Consider the following 13,373-nt stretch of genomic DNA (forward strand, 5'->3'; position numbering starts at 1 on the left):
CGTCGTTTACATTTCCCAACTTCACTGCTCATATATTTGTAGCTTGATTTTACCAAAAGGTGATTTTCGTCGTTAGATGATACCCATTTTTGGTTCTCTTAGACGTGTTTAGTTCTAAAAAGTGTACCATCATAGTAATTAAGTGGAATAATTAGAGCTTAATTATATATAATTTATAACCTATCATTAATTTGAGATTCAATTTTCTCAATAAAACGCATCTTTGTTTGAGGAAACAGAAAGATGCTTTTTAAAATTTTCTTTTTAGGTAAACCGCTTTTTAAAATTTTGGTTAGTTATATTAAATTGTTTTATTTTTCAAGTTTTGTCAATATTTACTTTATTATCTAAATATGATGCGAGAGACCAGCTGGCGATAAATATTCAGCCCATGATATTGTATTTTCATGATGAAAAGAAAATTAAGATGTTGCATTGTTATTATTATTATTATACCATATATGATTAAATTATTGCTTAATTAATTGTATATAGAAGGAAGGCTCAAAAAGGGAAAATCAAAAATATGATTTCCTTAGCCCAGATACGAAAATGGCACCATTGTTGGCATCATTGTGTGTAGTAAATTACAATCTTTTGAATTCCCCCCCGCCTTTAATGGTGCATGCCTCTCTTCCAATCTCAATTTGAATTAAATTTCTTCCAATTCCATTGAGTGGACTGAAATTTGATTTCTCCCCTTTCCTCTATATAAACTCCAATCCAATTAATTCCTTTTCTTGACCCAACAAAGATAAACAATAATAATTCTCAAAGGGTTTTCAGAAAAACCAAGTGCGATCCACTCTTGTACAAGCATAAATGGAGAAATTTGTTGCTCTTTTCTTTATCCTTTTCCTTTATTTCCTTAATGCCTTTGCCTCTCCACAACCAGTTTACGACTCCTTTCTCCAGTGCTTTGCCCAAAACAAAATCCCAAGAGACCAAATTTCAAGAATCCTGTACAGCCCCAACAATCCCTCCTTCACAACTGTTCTTGTGTCCTATATCAGGAACCGTCGCTTCAACGTCTCCACCACTCCCAAACCCTCCACAATCATCACCCCCACCGTTGAATCCCATGTCACCGTCTCCGTCTTGTGCTCCAAGCAACTGGGGGTTCAGATCAAAATCCGCAGCGGCGGCCACGATTACGAGGGCATTTCTTACGTCTCTGACAAAGATTTTGTCATCCTCGACATGTTCAATTTCAGGTCCATCAATGTCAGCTTGGAGGACCAAACCGCCTGGGTGCAATCGGGGGCGTTGCTCGGCGAACTCTATTATAGAATCTGGGAGAAAAGCAATGTGCTCGGATTCCCCGCGGGAGTTTGCCCCACCGTTGGCGTAGGCGGTCACATCAGCGGCGGTGGATACGGTAACATGCTAAGAAAATATGGTCTCACGGTTGATCATGTGATTGATGCCCGCATTGTAGACGCTAAGGGCAGAGTTCTGGACCGGAAATCCATGGGGGAGGATCTTTTCTGGGCAATTCGTGGCGGCGGGGGTGCCAGTTTTGGTGTCATTCTGGCCTATAAGATAAAGCTAGTTCCGGTGCCACCAATTGTCACTGTTTTCCGAGTGGAAAGAAATTACAATGAGAACGCAGTTGAAGCTGTTTCTAAGTACCAACAAGTTATTGACAAAATTGACAATGATCTCTTTATCAGGGTTCTGCTGCAGCCTATTACGGTGAACAGTACGAGAAGTGTTCGAGCAACGTTTATAGGGTTGTTCCTTGGAAACGCCGACAGGCTTTTGCCCATCACGGATTCTCAATTCCCTGAATTGGGGTTGAAAAAACCCGATTGCACCGAAATGCCCTGGATTAATTCGGTTCTTTACTGGGCTAATTTCGACAACACCACATCTCCAAGTGTTTTGCTGAACAGGACTCCTGATTCGGTCAACTTCTTAAAGCGGAAATCAGATTACGTAAAAACCCCGATTGCAAAAGAGGGCCTGGAATCACTTTTCAACAAGATGGTGGAGATCGGCAAAGTTGGCCTTGTTTTCAATTCTTACGGTGGAATAATGAGCCAGATTCCTGAGTCTGCAACGCCATTTCCTCACAGAGCTGGCAACATTTACAAGATCCAGTACTCGGTGAACTGGAAAGAAGAAGGCGAGGCAGCTGACAAGAATTACATCAAGCAAATCAGAGAATTGTACAGTTTCATGACTCCTTTCGTCTCCAAGCAGCCGAGAGAAGCATATCTCAATTATCGCGACTTAGACATTGGCACCTCGGACAACTCTAAGAACAGCTACGAGCAAGGAAAGGTGTATGGGTTGAAATACTTCAAACCTAACAATTTTGACAGGTTGGTGAAAATCAAAACCATTGTTGATCCAGATAATGTGTTCAGGAACGAACAAAGCATTCCTGTCCTGCCCGTTGGAGGAAGAAAAGCATAAGAATAGAGGAAATCATGAGTCATGACAATGCAGCCAGCATATATATAGATAGTATTGGTACTCACCATATATATATATATGTTTGACTAAATTGATTTATGAAGATTTTGCAATAAATTTGGGGTACAAACTTATATAATTTATCAGCTTTTGTAATGTTCAACATTGGTATCCTTTTTTCGCTGTATAGACTCTGCCAAATGGGATTTGGTATTGGGTTTAAATTCATAAAACTCAACTTTATATGTATTGGATGAAATAAAATGATTGGATGGTGTTTAAGAAAATCTAGTTAATTCAAATTCTACAGAAAAATGAATGTATATGAATTTACTTATAATTAATGAAGAGATATATATATTTTTTTATTGCTAGAGAAGCAAAATGATTACATCAAATTATGGCGAAGAATGAATCACCACAAAAAAAATTACTATTGGCTATGGATTGAAACTGTAGTAAATAATTATTATTAATTATAATTAAACAAAAATTTAATTTATTCACTATAAAAATTATTTTTATCACGACTTTTAGCCATTGCAAATATATTAGTAATATTCGCAAACAAAAAAAAAGGGCCAACAACCGTTGTGTGATTGTGATCAATAACTTTTTTGCTACAACTATTAATTCTTAACCATGACAATCAGTCATAGTTAAATATTATATATTTCTTACAGTGAATCAATAATAAATTTCATATATCTATTCATCAATAACTAACATAGTGAATATGTTTATTAGTATTTAAATCTATAAAACTGTTTCTATAAATTTTGACATTAAAATGAAGTAAACTTCAACTTATCTCTCAAAATAACAAATGAAAATGTGGTATATGATATTTTGATTGAATAGTTGGGACCAAATTTTTATGACTAAACAAAGTATAAGATTATAAGTCCAATTGCAAGCCTCACAACCTATTCGGTGTATTGATTTGTTTTATATCGTATTAGAGTGATTCTTTTTAATTTATTATTTTATTGTTACTTATGCTTCGATAATTATAACATAATTTGGAGAATGTATTCAGTTATTAATAGATAAGTTTACATAATAATATAATTATCAAGTTAAAAAATGGCATATATTAATAGATATTTTTGTATTATAATAACAACAACAATAATAATTGGGATCAGTAAACCAAAAAAAATGAAAAAAAAAAAAAAGGTGGGGGAGGGGGAATTAAATATATCTGTGTGGAGTATATATTTACGGTGGTGATGATGTGGAGGCGAAACAATTAATTAGAGCGGTGTAAGTAAGAGAGAATTAATTAGTAGTAATTAACGCCGGTCACTTTTAATTACAGAAAAACCATAATCAATACACTTTAATATTTCTATATATATTTGTAACTGATGAATACACTATACATTACAGACCACGTACAATAATCTTATAAGGTTACCAATCCCCCCTATTTCCTCAATCATATATTACAGAAATAATCAAAATCAATCCCAATCCACATTTACACAATTAATTACTTTATGATTCCGAAATTGGACCTCAAAAATTTTTATTTTTGGGGATGGACAAAATAATTTCTCATTCTCGCCTATATTAATTAAAATGAAAAGATTAAGATGTATGTATTTCAAGAACCAAATCCTTTGGGTTTTATATATATACATTTTACCTGTGCTGCAAAAATAGCTAATATTAATTCTATATGATATATTTCATTCAGATGTATATAGTTTCCATGCATATATGTTAAAATTATTTTGGACTAAATTAATTAAATACCACAAGATTTCTTGGATGCATATATATTAAAGAGGCATAATTATATGCTTGAAATGTTGTGTTGCTATACATACATTATATAATGTTGAGATGATTAAGACAACCTTGACAAGATTTTCACCTGTACGTACGATATATATCATTCCATCAGTCACCTCAATATTCTCAAATTTGTAATGGATAAAGCATATATTATTAACTGCAAAGACTGGGATCTCGTTAATTAACCAGGATTTTTTTATGTATAACAATCTTGTTCTAAGAAGGTAAAAAGTTGCTATAATCCTTGATTGACTGGTAGTGTATGGAGTGCATTAAGGACAGAGATCACGCTCTCTCCCACGCTATTTAAAGCCCCCAAGCCCCACTACTTCTCTATTAACATCATACTATGAATTACCCTTCAGCTTCTACTCCTTTTTCTTTGCTATCTCAATTCCTTTTCCTTTGCAGCCTCCGCCCCCTTTCTCGATTGCCTGTCCAGCCGCAAAATCCCACCACAGCAATTGGCAAATATAACCTACACCCCAAAGAGCACAAACTACACATCTGTTTTGCAAGAATACATTAGAAACAGCCGTTTCAACACTTCCACCACCCCCAAGCCCACTTTAATCTTGACACCTTTCCTGGAGTCCCAAGTCCAAGACATTGTAACATGCGCCAAGATTTCCGGAATACAACTCAAAATCCGAAGTGGAGGCCACGACTATGAAGGCCTTTCATATACATCAAAATCAAATAACCCCTTTATCGTTCTTGATTTGTTTAATCTCAGATCTATTGATATTAACCTGGAGGACGAAACCGCCTGGGTTGAAGCTGGCGCCACACTTGGAGAACTCTATTACTCAATTTGGCAAAAGAGTAAAGTCCATGCTTTCCCTGCTGGAGTTTGCACAACTCTTGGTATTGGTGGACATTTCAGTGGAGGTGGCTATGGCAACTTGATGCGGAAATTTGGACTTTCTGTAGACAATGTGGTTGATGCAAAGATCGTTGATGCAAATGGGAGGATTTTGGACAGGAAAGCAATGGGGGAAGATCTTTTCTGGGCTATCAGAGGAGGTGGTGCTGCCAGTTTTGGTGTTGTGCTGGCATTCAAAATCAACCTAATACGTGTGCCCCCGGAGGTGACAGTTTTCCGGGTTACAAAAACCTTGGAAGAGAATGCAACAGATCTTGTTCATCGTTGGCAATACATTGCGGACAAATTTGACAAAGATCTCTTTGTCAGGGTGTTCTTGCAGACGTATGCTGGAGAAAAGAACAAAACGTCGGTCAGGGCGTCATTTATTGCGTTGTTCCTAGGTGATGCCAATAAATTGGTGGCTCTTATAAAATCGGGCTTTCCTGAACTGGGATTGAAGAAGGAGGAGTGCAAGGAGATAAGCTGGATTAGATCGGTGTTATATTTTGCAGATTATCCCGAGGGGACTCCGGAAACTGCTTTGCTAGTCAGGAAATCAGCGTTTCCCAGCGCCTCTAAGATGAAGTCTGATTACGTGAAAACTCCGATCCCCAAGGATGGATTGCGGGAAGCACTGAATAGAATGGCGGCGTCTGGAAATATATGGATGCAGTTCAATCCGTATGGTGGAAGGATGGGCGAAATTCCAGAAGCGGAAATCCCGTTCCCTCACAGGGCAGGAAATATATTCAAAATTCAGTACTTAGTAATATGGAATGAAGCAGGAGGAGCCGCCGTGGAAAAAAGCAACATAGAGAACCTCAGCAAGTTTTATCAGTTTATGACACCATACGTGTCTAAGAATCCAAGAGAAGCATTTCTTAATTATAGAGACATTAACATTGGAAGTACGGACAACGGTGGGGATGCCTATGAGAAAGCAAAGGTTTATGGAATCAAGTATTTCAAGGGCAATTTTGATCGATTGGTGCAGGTGAAAACGAAGGTTGATCCCACCAACTTGTTCAGGAATGAGCAAAGCATTCCTACTCTGAGGAAATAATTAATATGATGATCGGGTAAAACATAACATGTTTCTAAATAATATTTTGTTGAACGTCGACCATGCAACACTCTATTTTATCATCAATCTAAAATCTCTTAATTTTCCAGTTTTTCCATTTTCTAGTCGACGAGAGCTATAGTATCATTCATTTGCCATCCCCAGGACAGGATGATACATATATATCATTCATTTGCCATCCCCAGGACAGGATGATACATATATATTTGGGCGCCGCACCGTACCCCTCCATTAGCCAGAAGTTCAATTTTTTAATATCAGCCAATATATACTAATAATATTTTCAGGATCCAATTAAGCCATCTTATGACTAATTACATTCTAATATATATGTAATATGTAATACGTAATACTTTTATTTTGCATCCATCTTTCTCTAGCTTTTCACTTTCACATTCCCACCCTGCGACTAACACTACGTATATACATATCTATATATTGATTTTATCTTATAAAATAATCACAAATAATATATATTAAGATAGTCCGAAGATTTTTTATATGTATTTTCAAAATTGAGATAATATATATATATATATATATGCTAGAATAATCATCTTTAATAATATATAAGGTTTATTTTATTTATTAAAAAACTCTAAAAAGGTGCATTTGATACATTTTTGAACCTAAAATTTTGATAATTTGATATTGTATTGAGTAAAATTACAACTATAATATTTCAAAAATTATGTATGCATTTGACCATGTAAAATAAATCTGGAGTGTTTGTTTTAATAAATACTTACATTTTGTATTTTTCTTTTATCATTTCAAGAAGCAAATTCATTTTATTATGATTTGTTTTTATTTTACTTTAGGACTAACATATTCTTTTAAGTTATTGAGGATAATAGATTTAATTTACTCTTTATCTTTTGTACCATTCATAAAAATAGTATTTTGATAATAATAAGTGGTTCACATTTAGTTACCATTCTTATTCAAATTATTAATTTAATCTGGCTTAAATTAAAATATTGGTCATATGATTCTTTTAAGGTATATTTATGATTCTATCTACACAAATTAATATTCTTGTGTATAGTTGAAAAGATTTTCAAAATTTAATTCTCATTTTTGGTATTTTCATTTCAAATGATTAACCCTAAATTAGTTTTAGAAAATAATGTATTGCTTCTCAATTTATTTGTTTAAGTTATTTTATTTTTAACTGAAATATGGTTTCAATCTTTGACCAAAAATACAAAGAAGGGAGGGTTTTTAATTTGCCAAATATTGAAATTTAAATCTCAAGCGAGGTGGACGCAAATAATTCATATGTAATTTAATATTACATATATATTTGAAGGGTTCTTTTATAAAAGTTAAATTATTTTGACTAAATTATGAATTTTCATAATTTTAGTTTTTTTATATGATTAAAAGGAATTTAATTTATTGATCGAATAATATTGATTATATTTCCTTAACCTACCAAATTCTACCTAGGGAATTTACTTTGGTCCTATTCCCGAAACTAGTTATAAATCAGTTTAATTTAGAACCACAATTGAGAATTTGAATCCTTTCATCTATACTAAATATTGATTCGATTAAGTGTCAGTAGTATTTTTTCAACTTTGATCTTTCTTATAATTTTTGTTGTTAATGCTTAGTGAAATAAATTGTTTCAATTTGTTGTTGTTAAAGTTACCATATATACATCACTAAATAGTCTGTTTCAAGTTTGATGACATTAACTTGGCAAATAACAATCAATAAGGCTTAGTTTAAACGGTGAAGTTGAGGCCTCATGATCTTAATGCTTATTGATTCGAATCTAACCAGGTGCATGGGATGTTATCTGCTGTATAGCTGGAGTCGGTTTACTGCATAGTAGGATGATCATTCTAATAGATATTGATGTCAACAGAATGATTATTGTAATAGTTTTGTTAGATAATGATTGTACTTATATTTTCAGCTCAATTCATTTATTTTTTGTTAAGAATGTGGAAATTTAATTTGTTTGTGGGTTATTGATTAAATCTCATTCATTAGTTGCTCTTTGATTGGAAAAAAGAAAAAGAAAAATCAAATGCCTAAAAATTGTAAACTTTGCATAAAAGTAAATTACATTGTAATTTAATATATGTTTTAGTTTTCTATAATTTTAATTATATATTTTTCAATTTATCTACAGTTTTGACAACCTTAATTAATTAGGGGTTAAACTTTTCCCTACCATCTTAATCTTCTTTCACATTGCTACTCACTACTCTTGATCATTTTACCATCTAAAAGAAATATCAGGTCAGAAGTATACAAATATATATTTCCTAAAGGGCAGCAGTATCTAAGTGTTAGTTGCAAATCACATCTGCACATCTCCTAAACTTCCTTTTTGTTTGTTTAGCCGTTTCTGCAGTGCTAATGTTTTCTCTTCTTTTCATGGTTTACTGCATCCCAACTTCCATCCCTACATGTAATTCCTGTTTTGCACATAGCACTGCCTGTAATAATTGACAGAGTGCCCACCACTACCACTACCATTACCACCAACATTTTCACAAGTCTTCATCTCCTTGGCGTAATAAATTCAAGAATTTGACAGTGAGATTCTTGGAATCCACCCATTTCACGAGCTATCACTGCCACAATGTTGGCAAAACTTGCCATGTCAACTTAATCTCAACCACCATTCCTGCCGGACCAACAGGCAGTCACTCTCAAATTACCCAATTCTTGCATCACTTTCACATATGTTAGTATCTACCTACGTACCCTTATTTAAGTTGCGTTTTTAACTACAACAGAATTACCGACGCTGTTTTTAGCTAGAATTGACAACTTATTAGCAGCAAAGATAACATTGTATGTAAAATCAGATGCACAATCTTAATGAGAATAAATTGGATTTAAGCGATTTCTCTTTGCTTATAAAGAATAAAGCAGAGGGTGGGAGCACCACAAATTTAATTGGGTTGCTTGCATTTTTAGCAGTCAATCAATGTAGATTTGTATAATTTTCTCGTCTTGTTAAACGCTTCCTACTCTTTTAGACTAGAATGTTACGTGCTATTTTCGCCACTTAAAGATAAGAGATATCCTTTAAGCAACAATTTGGGCATAAACTGGCCATTAGAAGGCAAGAAATGTGCTCTCAAAGACATAAAAAAACCAACCAAGACTTGCAGTCAAAATCTTGGAAATTCCTAAAGCAAGCTTATCCATTTTCTAAACTCATCATTTCGAGATACCTACTTACCAATTATTCTATTCTTGAGCTTTTGACGTTGGCATTAGCTCATCTCAACTCATACACAACCAGACCATCAAATGCATAAATAGGAGACCACACTCTTCCTTGCCTCCCTCCTCATAACACACAACAAACAATATCATCATCTCGTCAAATTATAATTATGATGCCATCCTCAACTTCTCTCCCTCTTACTTTCAGCATAATTCTTGTATTAGCTTCCTTAGCCGCTTCACAGCCAATTCATGAAAAATTCTACCAGTGCATTATGCTCAACTCCGAGCTCTCCATTCCTTTTTCCACAGCTTTTTGTACCCCTAACAATGCTTCCTTTAATTCCATTCTCCAATCTTCTGCACAAAACCTCAGATGCCTGGGTTCTTCTGTGCCTAAGCCTCAGCTCATCTTCACACCATTAGTTGAAAACCATGTCCAAGCTGCTGTAATTTGCGCCAATGAATTAGGCATCCAGCTCAGATTACGAAGCGGAGGTCATGATTATGAAGGCCTCTCTTACATATCTGAAATGGAAGAACCATTCATCATATTGGACCTTTCAAAACTTCGCTCCGTCAGCGTAGATATGCAGGATAGCAGCGCATGGGTTCAGGCCGGTGCAACGGTTGGTGAACTTTATTACAGGATTTCACAGAAAAGCAAAACTCATGGCTTTCCTGCCGGTCTATGCACCAGCTTGGGAATTGGAGGGCATATAACTGGAGGAGCCTATGGCACCATGATGAGGAAATATGGGCTTGGAGCCGATAATGTGATTGATGCAAGAATAGTTGATGCCAGTGGCAGGATTCTTGATAGGGAGTCCATGGGAGAAGATCTCTTCTGGGCTATTAGGGGTGGTGGAGGGGCTAGCTTTGGGATTATACTTGCGTGGAAAGTAAGATTGGTTCCTGTTCCGGCAACTGTCACAGTTTTCACAGTTCCAAAGACCCTGGAAGAAGGTGCGACCAAGATTCTCTACAAATGGCAACAAGTTGCTGATAAGCTTGATGAAGATCTCTTCATCAGAGTCATCATACAAGTAGTGAACGGTGCCAAAAAAGGTGAGAGAACCGTGCAAACTTCTTATAATGCTTTGTTTCTCGGCAGAATAGATAGACTATTGGATGTGATGGAAGTGAGCTTCCCTGAATTGGGATTGACGCGAAAGGATTGCATCGAAATGAGCTGGATTGAGTCGGTGCTCTATATTGCTGGTTACCCATCGAAAACGCCACCTGAAGTTTTGCTCCAGGGGAAGTCTTTATTCAAGAACTACTTCAAAGCCAAATCGGACTTTGTTAGAAAGCCCATACCGGAGGACGGGCTTGAAGGTCTTTGGAAAAGGCTTATGGAAGAAGATTCACCGTTGGTGATATTTAATCCTTACGGTGGAATGATGAGTAAAATTTCGGAATCTGAAACTCCTTTTCCTCACAGGAAAGGTGTCATATTTAAAATACAATACCTAACCCTTTGGAACGATGACAAACCAGAATCCGAGGCCAAGCACATGGACTGGATTAGGAGGCTGTACAATTACATGGCTGCATATGCTTCCATGCTCCCAAGAGAAGCCTACGTGAACTACCGGGATCTTGATCTGGGAATGAACAAAAATGGCTCCAGTTTTATAGAGGCAAGTTTGTGGGGTACCAAATATTTCAAAGACAACTTTATAAGGCTAGTCAAAGTGAAGACCAAAGTTGATCCCGATAATTTCTTCAGACATGAACAGAGTATCCCAACTCTTCCCTTGATGAATGAGGGAAGAGAGAAGAGTACGTTCCACTGAGACATGGTCGGATGGCTACATGAGAGTTCATAAGATTGTTATTAGCATGCTCTATAAGGTTGCCCCTCATAGTTCTGTTTGTCATTTCGTTTGTAATATTTACTATTTTGATAATCTCGCACTGTAATCTAACTGCCATATCAAACTCTTTATGCTCTTGCTTTTCCAATAAAGATAAAAATCAAGGGGGAGTCATATTTGAGAAGCCCCTCCGGAGCAACATTTTATGCTTTCGGGATATCTCGTGCCTCTCAAGTCAAACTATGTCATACTCTGTCTTTCATCGATTTTTGGTCAAGGATTTCACTTATTCGGCAAATTTGACAGGCGTCCTCTTTGGAATTTAAAAATACGTCAGCCCACTATTCGAAGTTGAATTCATTACCTAGTTTGTTAGTTGAATTCATTACCTAGTTTGTTAGTTGAAGTCTTTTTCGAAGAGAAGCTTCTTGAATGACTGATAATGTCGATTATTTAGTCTCAAAAGGCCCAAGTGAACAGTAATGACCTCAGTACCTAAATGCACAGATAATTGCCTTACCAAAGGATTAAATTGGTATACATCCGATGAGGGTGACGGAAGAATCAATGAATGAGGACAATCCAAAAGCTACAAGCACTGAGAAACTTCTCAAGTTTGACAAGTTCATTGCAGACAACTGTAGGGGGTTGATAGCTGAGCAAGATGCCTTTGTAAAATAATATCTGGTAAGGAGCAACAGCCGACTAATATGACTATTGACTAATAATATGCATGAAAGACAGACTACAGTTTCCATCAATCTTTTTAAAGATTTTATGAGGACTTTGGAATCATCATTCAAAGTGAAAATACAATGCGCGTTGTTTGAGAGAACAAACCTCACCCTTACACTTCTCTGCTTGATGATCTGCAAAATGACCTCTCATGCTCTGCATCTCCTACTTTTCCTTTTCATTTCACTTAAATTTTGTAGTGCAAATCATGAAAATTTTGTTCGTTGCATGTCCATCCATTCTTCTGCAGGATACCTTAAATCCTTTAAGTACCTCCACACTCCAGGCTCCACATCATATTTCAATCTACTGCAGTCTGCTCAACAAAATCCCAGATGGTTAAACTCATCGTCCCTTAAACCTCGATACATCATCACACCGTACAGTGCTGATGAAATCCGAGTGGCCATCATTTGTTCCCGAAAGCAGAATTTGCAAATCAGAGTCAAGAGCGGGGGTCACGACTACGAAGGCCTCTCTTACCTCTGCAAAACCCCATTTGTGATGATTGATCTCATCAATCTCTGTTCCATCAGCGTTAATTTGGAGGAAGAAACAGCATGGGTTCAGTCAGGGGCAACACTTGGTGAACTATATTATAGCATTGCGGAGAAGAGCAGAGTTCATGGTTTCCCTGCAGGGATATGCCCGAGTGTAGGCGTTGGAGGGCACTTCAGTGGAGGAGGATTTGGGACGTTACTCAGAAAGCATGGCCTAGCTGCAGATAACATCATTGATGCTTATTTCATGGATGCGAATGGAGACATACTCAATCGAGAATCAATGGGAGAAGACTTGTTCTGGGCTATTAGAGGAGGTGGAGGAGGCAGCTTTGGAATCATAATAGCCTGGAAGATCAAGCTGGTTCGAGTTCCACCTGTTGTGACCGTTTTTACTATTCACAAGAATCTAGACCAAGAAGGCATACAACTTGTGGATAAATGGCAACATGTAGCAGATAAGCTGCCGGAAGATCTATTCATCAGAATTGTCATTCAGCATCCGGATGGAACTACCAAAGCGACGCAGAAAACAGTTGAGGTCTTGTTTAACTCACTATTTCTTGGGCCCGTAAATGAACTGGTACCAGTGATGAGAAAGAGCTTCCCAGAATTAGGCTTGCTGGAAGAAAACTGTACCGAAATGAGTTGGATAGAGTCTGTAATGTACTTCGCCGGATTTGAAAGAGATGAGAAAATGGAAGCTTTGCTGGATAGAATAGTCCAATACAAGAGCTATTTCAAGGCAAAAACAGATTTCGCAGGGAAAGCGATTCCAGAAAGTGCTTTAGAAGGCATTAGGGAAGCACTTGTGCAAGAAGAGATAGCATTTGTGATAATGGACCCTTTCGGAGGAAAGATGGAAAAGATATCAGAATACGAGCTCCCTTTCCCCCACAGAAAAGGGAATCTGTTTAACATACAGTACTTGGTGAAGTGGAGTG

General features: G+C 36.4%; 4 protein-coding genes across 4 annotated transcripts in view; all 4 read left to right on the forward strand.

The window, feature by feature from the left end:
* LOC105167536 (berberine bridge enzyme-like 21) lies at window positions 769–2,450 on the forward strand. The gene has a single exon (XM_011087307.2). It carries the CDS (start codon window positions 823–825, stop codon window positions 2,419–2,421), a length of 1,599 nt encoding a protein of 532 aa, XP_011085609.1. The 5' UTR covers window positions 769–822; the 3' UTR covers window positions 2,422–2,450.
* Window positions 4,273–6,436, forward strand: LOC105167537 (berberine bridge enzyme-like 8). Its single transcript, XM_011087308.1, has 2 exons — window positions 4,273–4,305; window positions 4,590–6,436. The coding sequence occupies exons 1-2, from the start codon at window positions 4,273–4,275 to the stop codon at window positions 6,153–6,155; spliced, it is 1,599 nt and encodes a 532-aa protein (XP_011085610.1). The 3' UTR covers window positions 6,156–6,436.
* Window positions 9,208–11,411, forward strand: LOC105167246 (berberine bridge enzyme-like 13). The gene has a single exon (XM_011086877.2). It carries the CDS (start codon window positions 9,545–9,547, stop codon window positions 11,171–11,173), a length of 1,629 nt encoding a protein of 542 aa, XP_011085179.1. The 5' UTR covers window positions 9,208–9,544; the 3' UTR covers window positions 11,174–11,411.
* LOC105167538 (berberine bridge enzyme-like 23) overlaps window positions 11,971–13,373 on the forward strand; it is a 1,806-nt gene continuing 403 nt past the window's right edge. Inside the window, exon 1 of the mRNA XM_020695826.1 lies at window positions 11,971–13,373. This exon is cut by the window's right edge and continues 403 nt beyond it. Coding sequence (XP_020551485.1) covers window positions 11,972–13,373 — 1,402 coding nt within the window. The 5' untranslated portion in view covers window position 11,971.

Source organism: Sesamum indicum, linkage group LG8 (genome assembly GCF_000512975.1).
Source record: "Sesamum indicum cultivar Zhongzhi No. 13 linkage group LG8, S_indicum_v1.0, whole genome shotgun sequence".
NCBI classification, from domain to species: domain Eukaryota; kingdom Viridiplantae; phylum Streptophyta; class Magnoliopsida; order Lamiales; family Pedaliaceae; genus Sesamum; species Sesamum indicum.